The sequence below is a fragment of the Rhinolophus ferrumequinum genome, chromosome 23, assembly GCF_004115265.2.
Source record: "Rhinolophus ferrumequinum isolate MPI-CBG mRhiFer1 chromosome 23, mRhiFer1_v1.p, whole genome shotgun sequence".
NCBI classification, from domain to species: domain Eukaryota; kingdom Metazoa; phylum Chordata; class Mammalia; order Chiroptera; family Rhinolophidae; genus Rhinolophus; species Rhinolophus ferrumequinum.
The window spans coordinates 25,828,859-25,847,402 of NC_046306.1; the positions used below are offsets into that span (position 1 = coordinate 25,828,859).

Consider the following 18,544-nt stretch of genomic DNA (forward strand, 5'->3'; position numbering starts at 1 on the left):
CTGGGCATATGGTTGCTTGCCAGTGATAGCTTTGCAGTAAAGCATTTTTAAGCATGAGGCTATTCCTTGGTTGATAAGGGACTTAACTCAGGACTGAGTTTTCTCATCTAAAGAATGTGACCATGCTCATGACTCTTGATATGGTTTTGCCAAGATGCTGTCTTTGCAGAAGGGCTGCACCCGTGTGGGTCATCTTTAGTAATACACAAGTGGGTCAGTTTTACCACAACTTGACTAACACGGGGTGGAATTTCAGTTAATTGTTTTGGTAACACTTAATAGGTCTGCATTTTTATTTTTTTGGATCAGTAGTGAGGTTGAATTCTTTTCTGTGATATTTCTTGTATAATTTGCCTATTTGTCCCTTTCCTTCTTTGAATGGGTTCTTAGTATTTTATTTTTTTACTTATCTGTATAAAACTTTTAATTTAATAGTAGTTATTGTTTGTCATATTGAATACACATGTCTTTCCTAATCTGTTTTCTCCTGTGACATTTTCTGATATGCTTTGAAATGGGTCCAGAGTTGTCTGGGGATCAAATTTAAGTAGCCCTGGATCAATTAGATAAAGTGTAAATACTTTTTCTTGATCAGATGCCAACTTGCTGCTAAAAGCCATGCACATGGTCTCTGTTTGGGGTAGCTTTTATGTGAGAACAGAAATTAAAGATTAAAATTAATTGCCTTTGTTTTTGATGTGCTTAGAACATTAACCAGGTGGTATTTGTTGGAAATTTCTTGAGAATTAATACGATCGCAATGCGGCTTTTGGCATATGCTATGGATTATTGGTCCAAGGGACAGTTGAAAGCACTGTTTTCGGAACATGAGGTAAGCAGACTTATTTCCTGCGATAATGTTACCTATAAAGGTCATACAGCTCACACTGCATTGCATTTTGAAGTAGAGATGAAATGGGCAGCAGGACTTCTTAATATTTTTGTGATTGTATGATATGAGGTTTAACTTTGATTGTAATTTTTGAAAGCTGTTTCTTACACGATTTAATGCAAGGATTTTTGGTTAATTGTGAGCTTCAGCAATTAAAAAAAAAAGCCTCAGTGAACATTCAGCTGTATTTCTGATGCCTTTATTTCTAAACTGTTCATTATATTTTTCCCATTGCACGCACTTTATAAATGCACTTACTCTGGGTTCTTTTTTCATTTTTTTGATGTCAGTTTTTATGTATTTGATATAGTTCATTGTGACATTTAAGATGTGTGTTCTAAAAACAAATAGATCAGTGAAAAACATTACAGGACTAGAACCACAATATCATAAAAACTTAATTTGTAGATAGGCTAGAAATGACAACATGGAAAAGAATTACTGAATTGCTCAACCTGATATCCTATTTTGGAAAGTGCCTTTCTGTTTTTCCAGTTTGGGGAAAAAATAGAACCTGAGCTACAGAAGGGACTCTCTCTCTCCCCGTTGATTGTGGGGCGATTGAACTATTTCAAGTGTTGTTGTGATTTTTAGATACCGTTGTCATAAACATTTTTCAGAATTATATGTGTATATTTACTTTTTAACTGTTTATATGAATTGACAGAAATCAAAGTAGAAATTGCTTTTTTCTTCTAAGTAGCTTTAAGTTTTTCCTTTTAAGTTGCTTAAGTTCGTAGCTAAAATGCAAAGACACAAATTCCCTGTATCAAAAAGCTTAGTTTGTCATCTTTTTAACTTCTAACGTTATTATATTAGTAAATCGGTACTGAGTTATCATTTCTTATACCTTTTATATATATAATCTTTCATCTGTTTTATTTTGCTTTATATTAGAATAAAAAGAAATCCTGCTTAATGTTATATTTAGTATGACTTCCTGCTGAATTTCTACCTCTCTGTGAATGTTTTTTCTTAGGTAGAACATGGAGATTAATTTCTTAGGTTAACTTTTTTTTTTTATATCTTCATATCAATTATATGAACCATTTATGAAACTGTTTTTATATTTTTTTGTCATTTCTCTTGCCTGCTGACTTAATTTTCCTCTCTGGTTAGCATTTCTGGTCCGTTTGTCTCTGTTTTCCATTTCCATTCAGGCCTCTGACTCTAGTGTTGATTCCTGCACAGTTGGAACTTTGATTATTTTAGGCTCTCTGAGGCTTGAAATATAGTTGACTCTTGAACAGCATGGTTTGTTTGTCCAAGTGTATGTGTTTTGTTTTTTTTTTAGTAAATGCAGTTGGCCCTTTGTATTGCGGGTTTCACATCCATGGATTCAACCAACTGCTGATCAGAAATAGTATTTGAGTTCCCAGCAGTGGACTCAAAAACATGAATTGAAAATGCTGGGCTCAGCAAAATGGGTGCATAGGAAATGGGTGTCAGGAATTAAGGACAGTGTTGGCTATAACACAAGTAATGATATTTATGGTAATTTAAATAATTCTAAGGAAAATTGCTCTTATTTTTCGTGTACTTTTTTCCCCCAGGGTTATTTTGGAGCCGTTGGAGCACTCCTTGAGCTGTTGAAGATCCCCTGACTGTTATGTGGGGAGTGGCTTCCTGGAAACTTCCACAATGGGATCTGTGAAATTTTGTTTTTTAAGAGACTCACTTAATTTTATGATTGTGTACTACCTGAATCAGAGCAAGAAAGGACAAGTGTATTTTTCTAAGTCATCAAGATAAATCCTTAAAAATTCAGTTTAAACTAGTAACCGGTAAGGAAAGATATATATATATGAAAAGTGGACCATGTCCATGGCAGAAGGATTTATTATGTTTAAGTTGCTCTTCAGTTTAGCTTTGTTAAACCTGCCATGTATTTTTGAAATTCAGCATTACTCACTGGAGCCACATCAGGGGAGAGCTGTTGGGTGTTCAGCTGGCTGGTTTTGTGTCTTGTTGAACTTGCTAATGTGTGTTGTAATCTAATCACAATTTTGTCATCCTGGCCTTGGCTATCATCTGTGCGTTAACTCTGGTAGACATTTAGCCTTTGTGTGAATGTATTGAAAAACATGTTTTATTTCAAAGTTCTGCAGACTTAGTTGGGCAGGTTAATTCTGTTAATTCAGGTTAATTCTCTTAATTCTGATGGAAGTAAACTAGTACAAAAAGCGTAATCTGGAAGACTAAAAACCAGACAAAAAGGGCTGTTAGAATTGACATGTTTTTAGAGAACTGTGGAGAATCTGGTTATACTTTCAGGTTAGTAGAAAGCGAGGAATTGAGGTGTCCATTGATTACCTCATGGGAACAGGGAGGGGTTCGCCCTGCCTTTCTCTCCCATTCCTGGTCTGGGTCCTTGCCAGCCCCCAGGTGTCAGCTGGCTCACAAGGCCGCGTGAGGAGAGACAGGTTTCGAGATGTTGAGATTGACTCGGTATAGATTGACTTTGGACCTTTTCTTTCTGCTGTGCAGAGTAATTTTAAAAACCTTCTGCTTGAGATAGAGCAACGTTTGTGTCTTATTTTGTGTATTATTTGGTGCGTGCATCGCTGTTGAAGGCAATGAAGCATCTGTATAAAGCATCTTTTGAACTAGAAGGAAACCCCAAGCCGCTGCGGCCTCCTTGTGCCCTTAGGTTTTTCAGGCGAGAAGATTAGCCTGGGAGAGTCTTGGGAGGGAAGGTTCCTTGGGCTGGGAGGGCGCAGGTGGGCGTGGCTGGTCCCTGTGGGAGGAGGGAGGAAGGAAGAGGGAGAAGGGCTCTGGCGTCACTCCCCTCCCTGGTCGGCTGGGATCCCTCCCGCTTCCCATGTTGGCCGCGTGGGGGCAGCACAGGCACGTGCCGGTGGCCCTGTGAGACTAGGGCTGCTGCCTGCCGGGGAGGGCACGGCCGTTTACCAAGGATGGCTGCCTTTGCACGTGGTCCCTGGCACATGTGGTTATGTGTGTTGCTGGCCTGGTGCAGGCCACAGAGCTGGAGGGGTGCTTTGGGGATGGGAATTGGGGCCCCTGGGTAGAGATCAAGTCTCCCCTGCTGCCGCCCCTTGCAGCGCCCCAGGGCCTCAGCCTGAGCCACCTCAAATCCTGTCCTCTGACTGACCTCGGCCACTCGCAGGCATACTCGGTGGCCTCATCTTCCCCCTAAGGCCACCAAAGACAGTGCCACCACCCACTCACTGGTACCATAGTGCCCCAGGCCCTCCTCTGCTTTGGGCTCCCGGAAGGTAGAGAGGGGAAGGAGCTGGAGCCAGCCCACTTCCCGTGGAGTCCACGCCCGTGTCCCACTCGTCCTGATGAGGCTTTGCCAGTGCTTTAGGTGTGTCGTCTCCTGTATGCTTTGTGATCCCCGCGGTTGAACAGAGGAGTGAACCTGTGAGGTCACACAGGAAGAGCCCCCCTTCTGTCTCGCGGACCCACCACTACCAGCTGGCTCTTGAGCTGCCCTCCGGAGCTGCCTCCCTCCGTGACCTCACTTTGCACGTTGTGCTTAGCTTACACTGTCACTCCATGGGAGGGTTCTTCATAGGTCACCAGTGAGTCGTTATTAAATTTTTTTTTGTTTTGTTTTGTTTTGTTTTGTTTTTAATTGGGGAAGGGGAACAGGACTTTATTGGGGAGCAGTGTGTACTTCCAGACCTTTTTTCCAAGTCAAGTTGTTGTCCTTTCAATCCTAGTTGTGGAGGATGCCGTTCAGCTTCAAGTTGTTGTCATTTCAGTCTTAGTTGTGGGCAGGGCGCAGCTCAGCTCCAGGTCCAGTTGCCGTTTTCTAGTTGCAGGGGGCGGAGTCCACCATCCCTTGGGGGGACTCGAGGAGTTGAACTGGCAACCTTGTGGTTGAGAGCTCACTGGCCCATGTGGGAATCGAACCGGCAGCCTTCAGAATTAGGAGCATGGAGCTCTAACCGCCTGAGCCACCGGGCCGCCCTCGTTATTAAATTTAATGGACATTTCATGTCCTCATATTCCTCAGTTCTAATACAGACCTCTCTTGCTTTTCCTTCTGCCTTCCAGGGCCCTTCTGTCTCTGCCAGCTTATTCTCTGAAGACAGTTCAGTATTGCCAGCCCCCAGGCCAGTCGTGATTTCCCTAAGCAGTCATCAGCACGCACCTTGACTCTGGTTTCCCAGGTAGCGTGCCTCACCCAGCACCTGCCTCTGAGGCCCAGCCCCAAGGCCGTGACTGCCTTCCCCTCCCCCTACTTGTCTCCCCTCCCCCTACTTGTCTCTCCAAGGCCAGCCCTGCACAGAAGTCCCCTCTCCTGCATCCTCCTCACCCCCTCCAGCTTGGGAGGTGCACGTAGACTCAGCTTCCAGTCCCCATTGCCAGCACGCTGGTCTAAGCTACTGCCGTCTTATCTCAGCAGTTATCTCGTCCGTTGTGACTGCCATGTGGTGGTCCGAGGGACCCCCCCACACCCCCCACCAGAAGCAGTGGGGGTGGCTGTGGTCGTGGTCTAGGTGAGAAAGGAAGAGGGCTTAAACAAAGGTGGGAACAGTAGATGACCCAGTGGAGAGTATTGGGGTATGGGGATGGAACATGGGGAGGGAGGTTCTGTGGGCACTGAGGCTTATTGGGGAGCATTGGTTTTGGACTGTGATGGATAGCAAATAGGCAGCTGGATATTTGGGTTGGAGGTAATAGGCCTGAGAATGAGGTGCGTGTAGGTGGGGATGTAGGGACTGCAAAGGTGGGGTGAGCATAAGAAGAGGTAGGCAGAGAAGGAAAGGCTGCAAAGGAAAGGGACGAGGTCAGAGACAGGCTGGGTGGGGGTCTGCTCAAGAGACTGGGGAGAACAGCTCTCCAGCCACTCACATTAAGAGGAGAATAAGCGGTGGCCCAGATTGGGCTGCACGGTCTTGGGTGGCCTTGAGGGGAGCCGTTTCCCTCAGGCTACGGGGAAGGAGCTGACCTGCAGAGATCCTAGGGTGGGGTGGTGAGAACAAATGGCAGCTGCTGCACCATAACTTTGGACCAAGAGATGTGGTTCTCCTCCTAACTGAATAGTTATTTCTAGGTTGGCTATAGCTAGAGGGGTGGGGTGTAGGCTGGTCCTGCCGCTTCAGCCCCCTTGAGCACTAGGATCGAATTTGGGAAACTGTTCCTGTCCAGCTGCATCTGCAGAGCCGAGGCCAGGGTCGCGGTGGGGCCTTGGCCTCTGCCTTCCTCTTCCCCGTGGCCTAGTGCTTTGCTCATCACTGTGGACCTGCACCCCACACCACAGGACGGGACAGGCCAGAAGCTCCATCATCATCACCTGTTGCCGGTGACCAGCTCAGTTTGATCAGGACTAACTCACCTGGACTCTCCAACTCTTGCTACACGGCCTTAAGGGGGGTGCGGGTGACCATGAGTAGGTACACGGTTAACATGAAGTATTTTTCAAAATTTGCTTTTTATTTACATTTGTTTTAAGTCAATTACATGCATGTTTTATTTTTTAAACGAGTAATTAGCAAAAAATGCATTAAAATTTTAAAATAGCAATTAAATATACAAAAATATAGCTTACAAAAAACTGCGAATGTTTAAAAATATTCTGCTGCAGAATTCTTAGTGTACAAACACGTCTATGAAACCTGAGGCTCAGCATTTCATAAACCTTTTCTTGAGGGAGTTATATAATACCTAGTGAATGAACCCCAATGGGCTAAACTATAAGAACTAAACTACCCATATTCCTGTCAAGAGACCCAGAGACAGTTATCAGGAAGACGGGGGTCACTAGAAGGGACTTTGTAACACTGGCCCCACCTGCTTACTGGCTCTAATGGAGCTGGAAGGGGCTGGTGTGCAGCTGGCCCAAGGGGCAGATCCTCCGGGCTTATCTTGGCACAGCTGCAAGGAGCTTCATCAAAGTACAAACAAGTCCCTTGACACTGGTGGGGCCCACTTTCTAGGTACATGTCCCTGGAGCAGGCAGGGTGTTCTCTCTGACCTTTGTAACCACAGAAGTGAGCACTGGATTGGTAAGCAGAGTGCTGATGCTTGGTCTACAAGTGGAGTGAAACTGCATCTTGGAACAACTTGGGCTTTAAAACAGCTGGAAAAAGGACAGATGAACAAGCTTTTTCTTCTGTTACTCAAATGGAAGCACATTAATCTTACCTATACTAAAGAACCATGGCCCAGTATTTGCTCGTTACCTGAATTTTATCCATCGTGAATTTAGACCTGTTCATCTCCTTTACTGAAATTTGTAACAGCCAACATGAAAGACACTAACTCAGGGCCAGAGATTTATCAAGTGACAGATGGGAGTTTCACATACAATTCCTTTTCAAGTTTCAGGTCAAGGGCCCAAATTGTAATCCTGGGGAAGCCCTGGGCTGCTGCTCTGGGTGGCAGGACCCTGGGGAGGTGGGTGAGGATGGGGAGGCATGAGTCTGCCACTCAGGGCCACTTGAAGAAAGCAGCTTTAACTTTGGGCAAAAATGAACTCCAAGTATCTTTCAAAGATGGGGTGATTTCAGTCATTGAATGGAGAGTGTTGGGCTATAAGAACATTCTGTGGAAAGCATTTCTTTACGTGTGCATCGAGTGGGAGGGAAAGGAGCCCGATCCGTGAACATCTGTCCTTCATTCTGAGGCCCCCTGCTTGCTTAGTAACATCTGAGCCTTCCGCCCAGGATTGATGTCCCTGCAGTCAGTTGCTGCTGCTGCTCAAACTCCTCCCTCAAAAACATGCGCACTCACCTAAGAGAGTAAGACAGTTGTCGCCAGACATCACTGCTGGACAGGCGTCCCGTGGGACTGGCCAAGGTGGGGGGGGAGGGCAGCTTGTCTGGGCCACTGCAAAGACTGCTGGAGCTGAACAAGAGGCCCGCACTGCTGTTCTGGCTACACAGCAGAGCCTGCTGTGAGTGTCCTGTCAGATCAGGAAGAGTCTGGAAACAGGTTGTGCTGCATTATCTGGACATATGTGGAATGGTGGCGGGGGGCGACGTTAGTTTGTGTAGAAAAACAATTCCAGTGTGCTGCACTCAATAAACATGCCTTATTTAAAAGGAATGTGATTGCAAAATCATCCCCCAGTTCTGGGCTCACCTTTTACAGATAGTCTGACTTCTGGTATTGCTCTTCCCACATGAATAGGAATACTCCTTGAATACAGTTCTCTAGCATCACATGAGTTAAAAAGGAGAAACACACGTGTGTGTATTTACTTGTAGATGCATAGAGGACCTCTGCAAGGACGCACAAGGAACAAAAGTGGGTGCTCAAGGGGCGAGAAGCTGGGCTTGCTGGAGGTCAGGGATGAAAGGAAGACTGATTTGTGAACCATGTGATGGGATTACCTATTCAAAATTTAAAAGGCATGTTCAGCAGTGAACAAATAGGGGAGCACCATGGGCAAAGGCAGGTGGAGGTGACTAGAGAAGATGGAGACGGAACCAGCAGACCTGGGACAACAGAGGAGCCCCACACGACCTGTATGACGTTACCTAGCAGCAGCTCCCACGACCCCCAGGCCTGTCACCTGCCAGGCTCTGGACACGGCGAATCCTCACATGAGCCAATAAGACACCATTACAGTCCCTGGGTGGCAGATAAGGAAACAGACTGAGGCAGGTTCACTGGCAGGAAGGCACATGGCTGATGAATGGCAAAGGGGGGTTCACATCCCTCTGAGCACTTTTCTGTTCAGAGCTCTGGGGATGCTTCCCAGTGTGCATTTCATAATACCAGAAACTCTCAGAAAAGGAATCACAACGCCCATTATGAGGAGCTTAGAGCGGGATCAGGTCATGGAGATGACAGGCTTGGGAGGCTGTGGAAAGGGGCAGGGCCTGAGGTCGTTCCTCTGATGGATCCAAGGAGCTTGGCATTGGGGAAAAGGCTCTTCATTTGTCAAGATGTGAAGAACAGGCTATCTGGCAATGCTGTATCCATCAGCCCAGACTTCCCTATGGGCCACCTGGTCCCATCTGGCTATTTCTGTCTTGTCCTGCTTCCAGGGACAAGTCTAACCAAATCACACTGTGGCAAAGTGGCAGATGACAACCAAGGTTCAAGCCAGGCTGGATTTGTTCCATTTTTAAAGCCAGCTGAATTCAGTTGTGCCCCTGGCAGCAACTAGATAATGATTCAGCCACCAGGGGAATCCAGTTGGGGCTGAGTTCTGCTCCACTAACCCATGCACACAAATAACACTCCATCTTGGAGCTGCTTAAGATGCATTAAGACAAAGGAGCACAATCACCATGTCATAGCCAGTGGCCCAAGGGCAGATCAGAGTCCCCACATGTCTACAGAAGAACAAAAGGTCACTGACAACTCTTGGAGATAGAAGTGGACAGGGCAGCCTCACTGTGAGGCGTGAGCCTGAGCCAAGAGTATTACAAGATCCTTGACTCATTCTTTAAAAAAAAGTCCAGATGGAAATACAACCTTGTCTGTCACACAAAACTGATTTTAATCAGAACGAAAGGAAGACGTAAAGGAAACCCCAGCCATATGCAGTTACAGCAGTGCCCCACAGGAGTCCTGGAGGAGGACGCAGATGTGGGGGGCAAATGCATTCAGGCTGTATTGCTGAGCTGCAGAACTGCTGCCAAGTGCCACTGCCATGCTGCAGAACACCAAACCAGGAAAGGAGGTGACCACGAGCAGAGTGGGCACTCCAGCCTCCAGCCCCACCTAGTGGAAGAGCTGCATTTTAAGCAGCCCTCCACATTCACAAGTGTTGAGGTCATGTTAGTGGCACCTCATGGGGCACAGCAGATCCACTGGTGCCCAGGGGAGAGTGCACAGCTCTCTCGAGCTTTCCTCCACAGGCCGAACTATTTGGGCTCTGAGCCTCTGGTCCAGTGCACCAACCACCTCAACGTGTCTTTAGCTGTCACAGAATGAAATCAATGAATCTACCTCCCTACAAATACAGGGACTCGGTGAGACGGTCTCCTTGAGACAGACACACAGGGACACAAAAAGGCTGTAATCCTACAAAGACTGAGTCAAAGCAATTTGCAAAACAACACAAGCATTCCTCCTTTGTTGGGAAAAATTCTCTCCTATTTGAACACCAAAATGACAAGATGACATTTGTCCCAAGGCCATTCCATGGAAAATGGTGGGTGTTGGCCATCAATGAGGCTAGTCCAGAAGCAAGCCTACTTCTGACATTGGTCACTGAAAACATTTCATTGTAAACTGGGTGCTTTGCAGCATTCAACTCGATTGTGCTACAGACCGCGCGCAGAAACGGGGGTGAGGAGGAACGCACAAACAGCTCTGTCCACGTGTACCAAACGGCTGAGGCTTTCGTATAAAAACATTCCACACTTTCCTTGCCCTGTTTAAGCAGCAGTCCAGTTGGCACACCACGAATAGGTCACACATAGGAAACGGCCAATTCTGACCAACTGGATTTGTAATTTTCCAAACTGGATTCTGCCCAGCACTTTTCTCGGCTAATGGGAATTTTCCTCTTCATCTGACCCCAGCCGCCTGAGCCAAGGACAGGTTCCCTCTCCTATTCTAAGATGGTAGAGGCTGGATTCCAGAAAAAAATTCCTGGAGACATGCCACGAACGGCATAGCAATGCTTCCCCCATCCTCTCTCCATACCACGCGGACTATTTCCAGTGAGAAACGGCCCCACTCACACCTGTGCGACGGAGCAGAGGCAACGCTGTCGACAACCCCTCCCTGTAATGGAAGGAGGTGGAGAACAGGGCTGTGGAAAAGAACTTTCTTCCTGACCCAGTGCTGCTTCACACAGCTAATCTATGCAATCTTCATGAATCCTACCAGACTCGGAGTCATTTCGAAAAAAGTTGAACAGAAAGAGCCAAAGACAAGCATGCATTTCTCTCTTATAAAGACACTTTCAATTAGTTCTCACAAGTCTGAATACTGAGGCACACACCAAGGAGTGAACAGCCCTGCAGGAGCTTCCTGAAACTATTTACAATTTCAAGTGGATCCCTGGCTAAAGAATTACGTAGGGATCTTGTTTCGGATGCTTTAAATTGTTAAAAAGTCAATGACAGGCATTTTCTCTGAAGTAGAAACAGAGATGGGGCAAGAGAGAGAACACCGGGAAGGAAGGAGAGGACAGGCAAGGAGTCAGCATCTTCCTTTGTCCCGGGGCTAGGAGCACTGGCCATTCTCAGCTGCCTGAGGCTCGCAGCGGCTCCTGACTCTGGCAGTGGGCCAAGACCAGCAGCTACCCTGGAGCCACACTATGTGGGGGTGTGGGCAGCAGCCCAGGCCCCCTGGATCACACAGGGACAGCATGGGCTCAGAGCCCCACTTCCTGCTGGGGCTCCTGAGGGCTGGAGGCTTGGCTGTGACTCACTGGTGAGGTGGGGAGAGGGAGTGGGGAGCGTAGGAGGAAATGGCTTCTGACCAGGCCTTTCCAAGCACATCTAATGGTTTTAGGTTAGATGATTTGATAAGCAAGTGTTGTGAGCGGAGAAGCAGTGATGAGGGCCACTGCTGCTCTGTTGTAACCAAAGCCCTTGAGTTCCAAGATGGCTTTATCAAGGGAACGTAACGTGAAAAGCTTTGTTGGCACTGCCTCACCAACCACTGCCAACTGGTCGTGCTTCGGCTGAGGTAACTGCTGGTTTGACTTGGCTCAGGGGCTGCCGGGAGGGTCTGCTGCTGCTAAGGCATGCACAGTCTGCATAGAAGCTCGTGTCCCGGGGGGGAGGGGGGCCGGGAGGGGGGGTCAGGGGTGGCTTTAAAGACCTGCCCTCAGTTCCCATCTCTCACACTTTTGTTTCTCTTCCCTTCTGCTGGAGAAAGATTCACCTTGACAAGGGAGGCAGCGTGTAGTGGAGGCAGCAAGACTCTCATGAAGTTTCTTGAGCCAAACCCGCAGGCTCCTTCACTCCTCTTCTCTTGACATGGGGTAGTGTCAGCGTGCTTTGGTTGTCACAAGACCCAGAAGTCTGGGTCTCAGCTTAGCTGGCCCAAGAGTTCTTCATGACGCAAAGGAAGAGCAGCCAAACACAGAGACCACGTGTGCCTCCTGCCCCCACGCAGACGTGGGATCCTGCAACAGTGTGATCCTTGTGGTGAACTATACAATGTTCTCTGCCCCGGGCAGGGGCCCCTGTGGGGGTCCACGGTCCTGCTTACTGTGCAACTGGGCCAGCTGCAGAACCGGCATGTTGCACAGTGGACACACTTTCCGAACCTCCAGCCACTTAATAAGGCACCTGCAGAATGAGAGCACAGAAGGGAAGATGTCAGCCCCACGCTCAGGGCGCCCCCTGCACACACGCTTCACATGCTGAACACGCATTGCCCAGAGCCGGGTGGGGTGAATAGCCAGGTCCTGAGGCTCCATGACTCAGTGGAGACTGCACTTTACTCTCGGGGGGAACCAGAGCCTCCAGTCTTCCAAAAGGTGACAGTAAGAAGCCACAGTCAGCATGCTATACCCTCGTCATCTGCGGCTTCTTAAAGAAGGAAGTACACTGAGGAGGGTGGTGGGAAGTAGGAGAAATAAAATTTTCTGATAGAAATACAGAACACGTAAAATTGCGAGGGGGGAATATGAATGTCTGCAGGAAAGGGGAGCCACCCCCACACTACCGTTTACATTCAGACTTATTTATAGTGATTTAAAATAACTGTGGTTTTGATTAAAATAAGTTTTTAAGAATGGAAGCTCTCGTTGGAAAGTTCCAGTAAGCAGCTGTTTATAGCCTGGGCTCCAAGGAGGTGTGGGCTCATCTGGCTCTCTGCCCAAAGTCCTGCCATGGTGGTCATGTTCCACCACCGGATCCTGCCCGATGTCACGTACACACACCTGTCCCACCCTGTAGGGTGCTTTGTGCCTTACAGGCCAATCGTGAAGCCATCAAGCTTGTCTGGCACTGTACCAAGCCCATTAGTTGTTCGATGTGCCGCAAACTCAGGTCCCCTTAAATAATTCCACACCAATACTCACTTTCTGTGGAAGGCATGCTTACATGGACAAATCCCCAACTCATCTCTAGGCTTGAAGTCTTCTAGACACACTGCACAGAGCTGAAAGATAAATTCACAGATGAGGCAAAGTGTCTGCCAAGTGCTCTCCCAGGACACAAAGTCAAGTGCAGAGCCCTGAGGCCCAGCCATGGGAAGGGATTTACAATATCCCAAGTTCATTAAGTGAAAGAAACAGGTTTGAATAGGCAAGGTCTTCTGAAGAAGCGTCTCCTGTTCTTTCTGTTGCACGTCTTCAAAGATGGAGGGCAGATGGGAGAAGACAGAAAGCAGGAGGCAGCTTCCCTGACTTCAGTGCGTCAGAAGAGTCTGACTTCGGTTTATTCTCTGGACACAACGTGACTTGCCTGTGGTGCGCCAAGGGGCTGACTTTCTGCAGGGGTGCTCTGGCCGCTCAGCCGCACAGGCCCTGGCGGGGCTGCTCACGCCCCGGGGCAGGTCCTGGGGCTCTGCTTTCTCTGGTAACATGCTTTTCATAGCTCCTGGGGCCCCTCACTTTGGCCTTCCCCTTCTGTCAGTGTCATATAAAAAGTTATTCATGAGTCTCTCAACTTAAACTTATGAAAATGTACAGATGGGGCCGGGATGGCTCTCTGACAGGTGGCTAAGGCCCCGCTGCTTGGAGCGAGGCCTCCTTTACACCCAGAGGCTGGGTTCCAACCACTACCTCCTGGGCACTAATCAGTGCTCAGGGACACCAAGTATCGTCACATTACCCACTTTACAGACGAAGGAACAGAAGCTCAGAGCAATCACCACATTTCCTGAGGCCGTGTAGTTGGTGAGTGCTGGGCCTGGCTGGGGACCTAGGTGTGTTGCCCTGACAAGCTGCTGTACCACTTCTACCTGCTGCCTGAAGCTTGAACTCCTCACTGCTTGCTTCCCTGTCCATCGCCAGGGATCCTGGTTCAACCATCACCACTTCTTGCCCAGACTACTGACATGGCCTCCTTGTCACTTGTTTAATAACCTATAACATGTAACCCAGTCTTCTTAGGTTATGTGACAGGACATATGGCTCTTGTCCCCTGTGGCCAGTGCTGTGAATGTTGGTCTTCCAGCACCCTTCTCTAGGGAGCTTGCAGGGCCTTGTGTACACAGCACACAGGATCTTCACGGGAGGAGGAGAATGGATAAGTGTCCTACCCGACTTGGCATTACTGCAGGAGAGACAGCAGGAGAGCAAGGAGGAGGGCAGGACAGACCGCTGGCCTTGGTTCAGACACCCACCAGCTGTGTGGCCTCTGCCATAATGATGCCTCTCAAGCTCTGTCCCTTCATCCGTAAAGTGAAGACACCACCCACCCCGCCCCCGTCACAGGACTGTCATCCGCTCAGGTTGGGGGTGCAGAGCGGAGGAGGCAGCAAGGCAGTGTAACAGCGCCAGTTGTTTTTATTCATGCTTAAATTTCGCAATGGCAGCACTATTTTTCAAGCTCATTTTGCTTTCTGGAGAAAGGTTGAGAACAATTTGTGGGTAAAGATGAGAAACTAGCAGTTCCAGCCTTGGCGTGATCTTACAGATGGGCCTCAGCTGTCCATGTGTGAAGGGAAAAAGATGTTCCCACCTCCTGGGCTGTGTGAACAGGCTTCTGGCCTGAAACTCCCAGCTGCTGCCCTCCCAGCACAGCCTTCTCCTGAAACATAGGACTGCTGGCTCTGCCCGCTGGAGAGTCAGTGCTGATCCCACCAAAGGGCAAGAAGTTGGACAAGTCACTCATTTTTATTTGCTTATTTTTTCCAGGATCAAAAATCAGATTTGTAGCCTTTTCAAAACGGTGTTATTATTAGTGGTTATAACGTGCTATTATGTTATTTTCAAATAAATTCTAAAATGATAGTCACCTGAAAAAAAATAAGATAAATTCTGACATGTTAAGTGCTAAAGGTGACCAAAAGCCAAGGGCAATCACGAAGAGAAAAGCCTCAGATCTGACTTCTTAGAAGTTCCCTGAAGGGTCAAACTAATTTTACAACTTTACAGATCATATTTTGCAAATGAGCTTTACTTTGCAGTGTGTTGGCAACAGATTGTTTCTCCAGTCTGAGTTCCCATCCCTTTTTTAAATGGAGATATAATTCACATACCATAATATTCACCAGTTACAGTGTACAATTCAGCAGTTTTCAGTATATTCAGAGTTGTGCAACCATCGCTACCGTCTTAATTCCAGAACATTTTCATCACCTGCGCCCAAAAGCCCATACCATGAACAGTCACTCTCTATTCCACCTTCTCCAGTCCTTGGAAACCACTAATCAACTTTCTGTCTTGATGGATTTGTCTATTCAGGTCATTTCCAGAATGGAATAGAATCATAAAATGGCATCATGTAACACGTGGTCTTTTGTGTCTGTCTGCTTTCACTTAGCATGATGCCTTCAAGGTTCCCCCGTATTGTAACAGGAATCAATGCTTCAATTTTATAGCTAAATAATACCCAATATGTGGATATACCACATTTGTTTATCCATTCATCTGATGATGGACACTTGGGCTGTTTCTGCCTTTTGGTTATTGTGAATAATGTTGCTCTACACACTGGTGTACAAGTATCTGTTTGAGTGTTCAGTTCTTGTGGGTATATGTGTCTAGGAGTAGAGTTGCTACTCCAGAGTTGGTAACTCTGTTTAACTTTTTTGTGCAACTACTAAACTGTCTTCCAGCGTGGCTGGCACCATTTCAGATCTCCACAATTGTGTATGAAAGTTCCAGTTTCTCCTGCTCTTCAGCTTATTATTATTGTCTTTTTGACATAGCTATCCTTGATGGTGTGAAGTTGGCATCTCACTGTGGTTTTGATTTGCATTTCCTTAATAACTAATAATGTTGTGCTTATTGGCCATTTGTATATCTTCTTTGGAGAACCGTATATTCAAATCTTTTGCCCATATTTTAGTTGGGTTATTTTGCTTTTTATTATTGAGTAGCAAGAATTCTTTATATATTCTAGACACAAATCCCTTATCAGATAGCCAACTGATTTTGACAAAGATGCAAAAATATTTCAATGGAGAAGGACAGCTTTTTCAACAAATAGTAGTGGAGCAATTGAACATCCATAGGCATCAAAAACATATGATTCTTGCCAGCAGCCATTGTGAGCGGCCGGCATCCTGCAAGGCCTGCCATGAGCTGCTGTGAGCGGCCGGCCGACAACTGGCGACCGCCTGCCTCAGCCAGGGGAGCGCAAGGCTCATAATACCAGCATGGGCCAGGGAGCTGTGTCCTACACAACTACGCTGAGAAACAACAGCTTGAACCAGAGTGTGTGTGTGGGGGGGTGGGAGGCGGAAGAAAGAGGGGCGGGGAAGCATATGATTCCTAAAGCATAAGCAACCAAAGAAAAAAACTCATGAATTGGACTTCATCAGATTTAAAAACTTTTGTTCTACAAAAGACCGTTAAGGGTGAAAAGACTAGGGTAAAATATTTGCTTATATTTTTATTTTATAGGCTTTTTACTGAGTCGTAAGAGTTCTTTACAGATCCTGGATACTAGACTCTTATCAGATACAAGATTTGCAAATATTTTCTCCCTGTGGGTTGTCTTGATAATGTTCTTTGAGGCACAAAAGTTTTTAATTTTGATGAAGTACAATTTATTTTTTTTCTTTGGTTGCTTGTCTGTTAGGTGTCATGGCTAAGAAATTGTCTAATCCAAGCCCATAAAGATTTATATCTATGTTTACTTCTAAGAGTTTCGTAATTTTATTTTTTTATTTGTTTGTTTATGTAAAAAGTGTAAAGATGAAACTGAGACTGAAGTGAGTTCTCCAGATTGTCACAGCTAGAAGGTGGAAGAGCTGGGACTCCAATGTACATTGTTTCCACACCTTATATCTTTCCCTGTGCCACCATGTTCCACACTATTTGATGTACTCTTGGGAGGAGGCTGATTAGCTGTCATGGTGTGGCATTCTCTCTGCAGGATTCCTTTGTGTTTCCACAGAGCTCTGAGGTCAGACCACTCAGCCGCGCCTTCAGGATCTCTTTTTCAGACTCCAGCCCACCTTGGCTCAATATCTGGCAGTCTTTGGATGTTCACCAGGCTTAGGGCTCCTGGGAAAATTGGAATTGCTAAGATACCCAGAAGTGAAGCCCAGTGTGAACATGCTAACCAAGGATGTCCCACAGGCCCCAGATCCAGCTCATACCCTGGCTGCAGGTGAAGGGGCAGGGAGAGGGAGTCTCAGAAGCAGAAATTTTCTCAGAGCAGGACTGAAACAAAGCATTATCCTTTTTCATTGTGAACAGTACATGGCTGATGTGTGCATTGAGACTGTTCTCTATACTGGGAGAAGTTTTGTTTTTGTTTTTAGTTTTTATTACAGAAAATTTCTAACATATACAAAAGTAGAAAAAATAGTATAATAAACTTCTATCTATATGCCTTCATCATGCAGTTTCAATAACCATATTTGCCAGTGTTGTTTCACCTATTCCTTCCCACTTGTTTCAGCCAGAATATTTTAAAATAAATCTTGTATACCATGTTATTTCAATTTCACCCACAAATGCTTCAGAAGGCAAGTCCAACTGATGTGGACAATCTTTTTTCTGTTTGTTTCTTTTTTGCATAACCACCATTCTATTACGCACCTAATAAAAGTTACAGTAATTCCCTGATATCATCTAATAATCTATAGTAAAATTTCCCTGATCATCTAAAAAAAAACTTTTAAAACTTTTTAGTGTGCAAATTTCAAAAATACAAGTCAAGCAAATAGTATAATGAGCCTCCATATAACCATCAATCAACTTCCACAATTATTAGCCACCCAATTGTCATCTATGTCTTCCATTCCCCCACATTTTTGCTCTTCTGCTGAATTATTTTAAGCACATCTCAAACATTGTCTTTTTATCCACAAATATTTCAATACATAAATGTAAAAATAAGTACTTTTAATAAAAATAGCCACAGTGCTATTATCATACTGAAAAGGGTTCCTGAACCCAATTCCAGTGTGTAAGGTAGGGTGGGAGGCTTCCCACACCCACAATACCAAGCAATCCTCAGACATATGCAAGGTATCTAAGAATTCAACTCAATTTTGACACGAGCTGCAGCTGGCATTAGATTCCACAGGCTAAGGGTTTAGTCTCGTAGACTGCTCCCTCCCCTTGGATTTCAGATGCCAGTCACGGCCCAGGTTGTTACTGTGCTTCTGCTCAAGCAGTGGCTACAAATTGGAGGTTCCAACACCCCTCTCCCTGGGTTTGATTAATTTGCTAGAATGGCTCCTAGAACCCAGGAAAACCAATTTACTCACTCCATTACCGATTTATAACAAAGAAGTATTAAGGGATACAAATCAATGGCTGGATGGAGATACATAGGGCAAGTCATGTGGGAAGAAGCACAGAGTGTCCATGTCCTCTCTGGCCTTGACACTCTCCCAGCACCTCCATGTGATAACCAACACAGAAGCTTTCTGAACCCTCGAGTTTTATAATTTTAGTTGTTATATTTAGGTCTTTGATCCATTTTGCATGTGGTGTGAAGCAGGGCTTCAACTTCATTCTTTTGCATGTGGTTATCTAGTTATCCCAGCACCATATGTTGAACAGACTGACTATTTCCCCACGGAATTGTCTTGGCACCCTTGTTGAAAATCAACTGACCAGGGCTGGCCCAATGGCTCCGGTGGTTGGAGTGCCGTGCTGCCATGCGCTGCTGTGAGCAGCTGACT

General features: G+C 46.2%; 2 protein-coding genes across 3 annotated transcripts in view; one reads left to right on the forward strand and one right to left on the reverse strand.

The window, feature by feature from the left end:
* Positions 1 to 5,107, forward strand: part of PANK2 (pantothenate kinase 2) — a 30,034-nt gene extending 24,927 nt beyond the window's left edge. The window contains 3 exon segments of the mRNA XM_033095419.1: positions 707 to 832; positions 2,446 to 2,676; positions 4,916 to 5,107. Of these exon segments, the coding sequence (XP_032951310.1) occupies positions 707 to 832; positions 2,446 to 2,496 (177 nt within the window). The 3' untranslated portion in view covers positions 2,497 to 2,676; positions 4,916 to 5,107.
* Positions 5,108 to 5,114: 7 nt separating this feature from the next.
* The window catches only part of RNF24 (ring finger protein 24), a 72,100-nt gene continuing 58,670 nt past the window's right edge, over positions 5,115 to 18,544 (reverse strand). For both annotated transcript variants that reach the window (XM_033095420.1, XM_033095422.1), the window contains exons 5-6: positions 12,810 to 12,889; positions 5,115 to 12,072 (exon numbers count right to left, since the gene is read on the reverse strand). In XM_033095420.1, the coding sequence (XP_032951311.1) occupies positions 11,934 to 12,072; positions 12,810 to 12,889 (219 nt within the window). In that variant the 3' untranslated portion in view covers positions 5,115 to 11,933. The remainder of the gene's footprint in view (positions 12,073 to 12,809; positions 12,890 to 18,544) is intronic.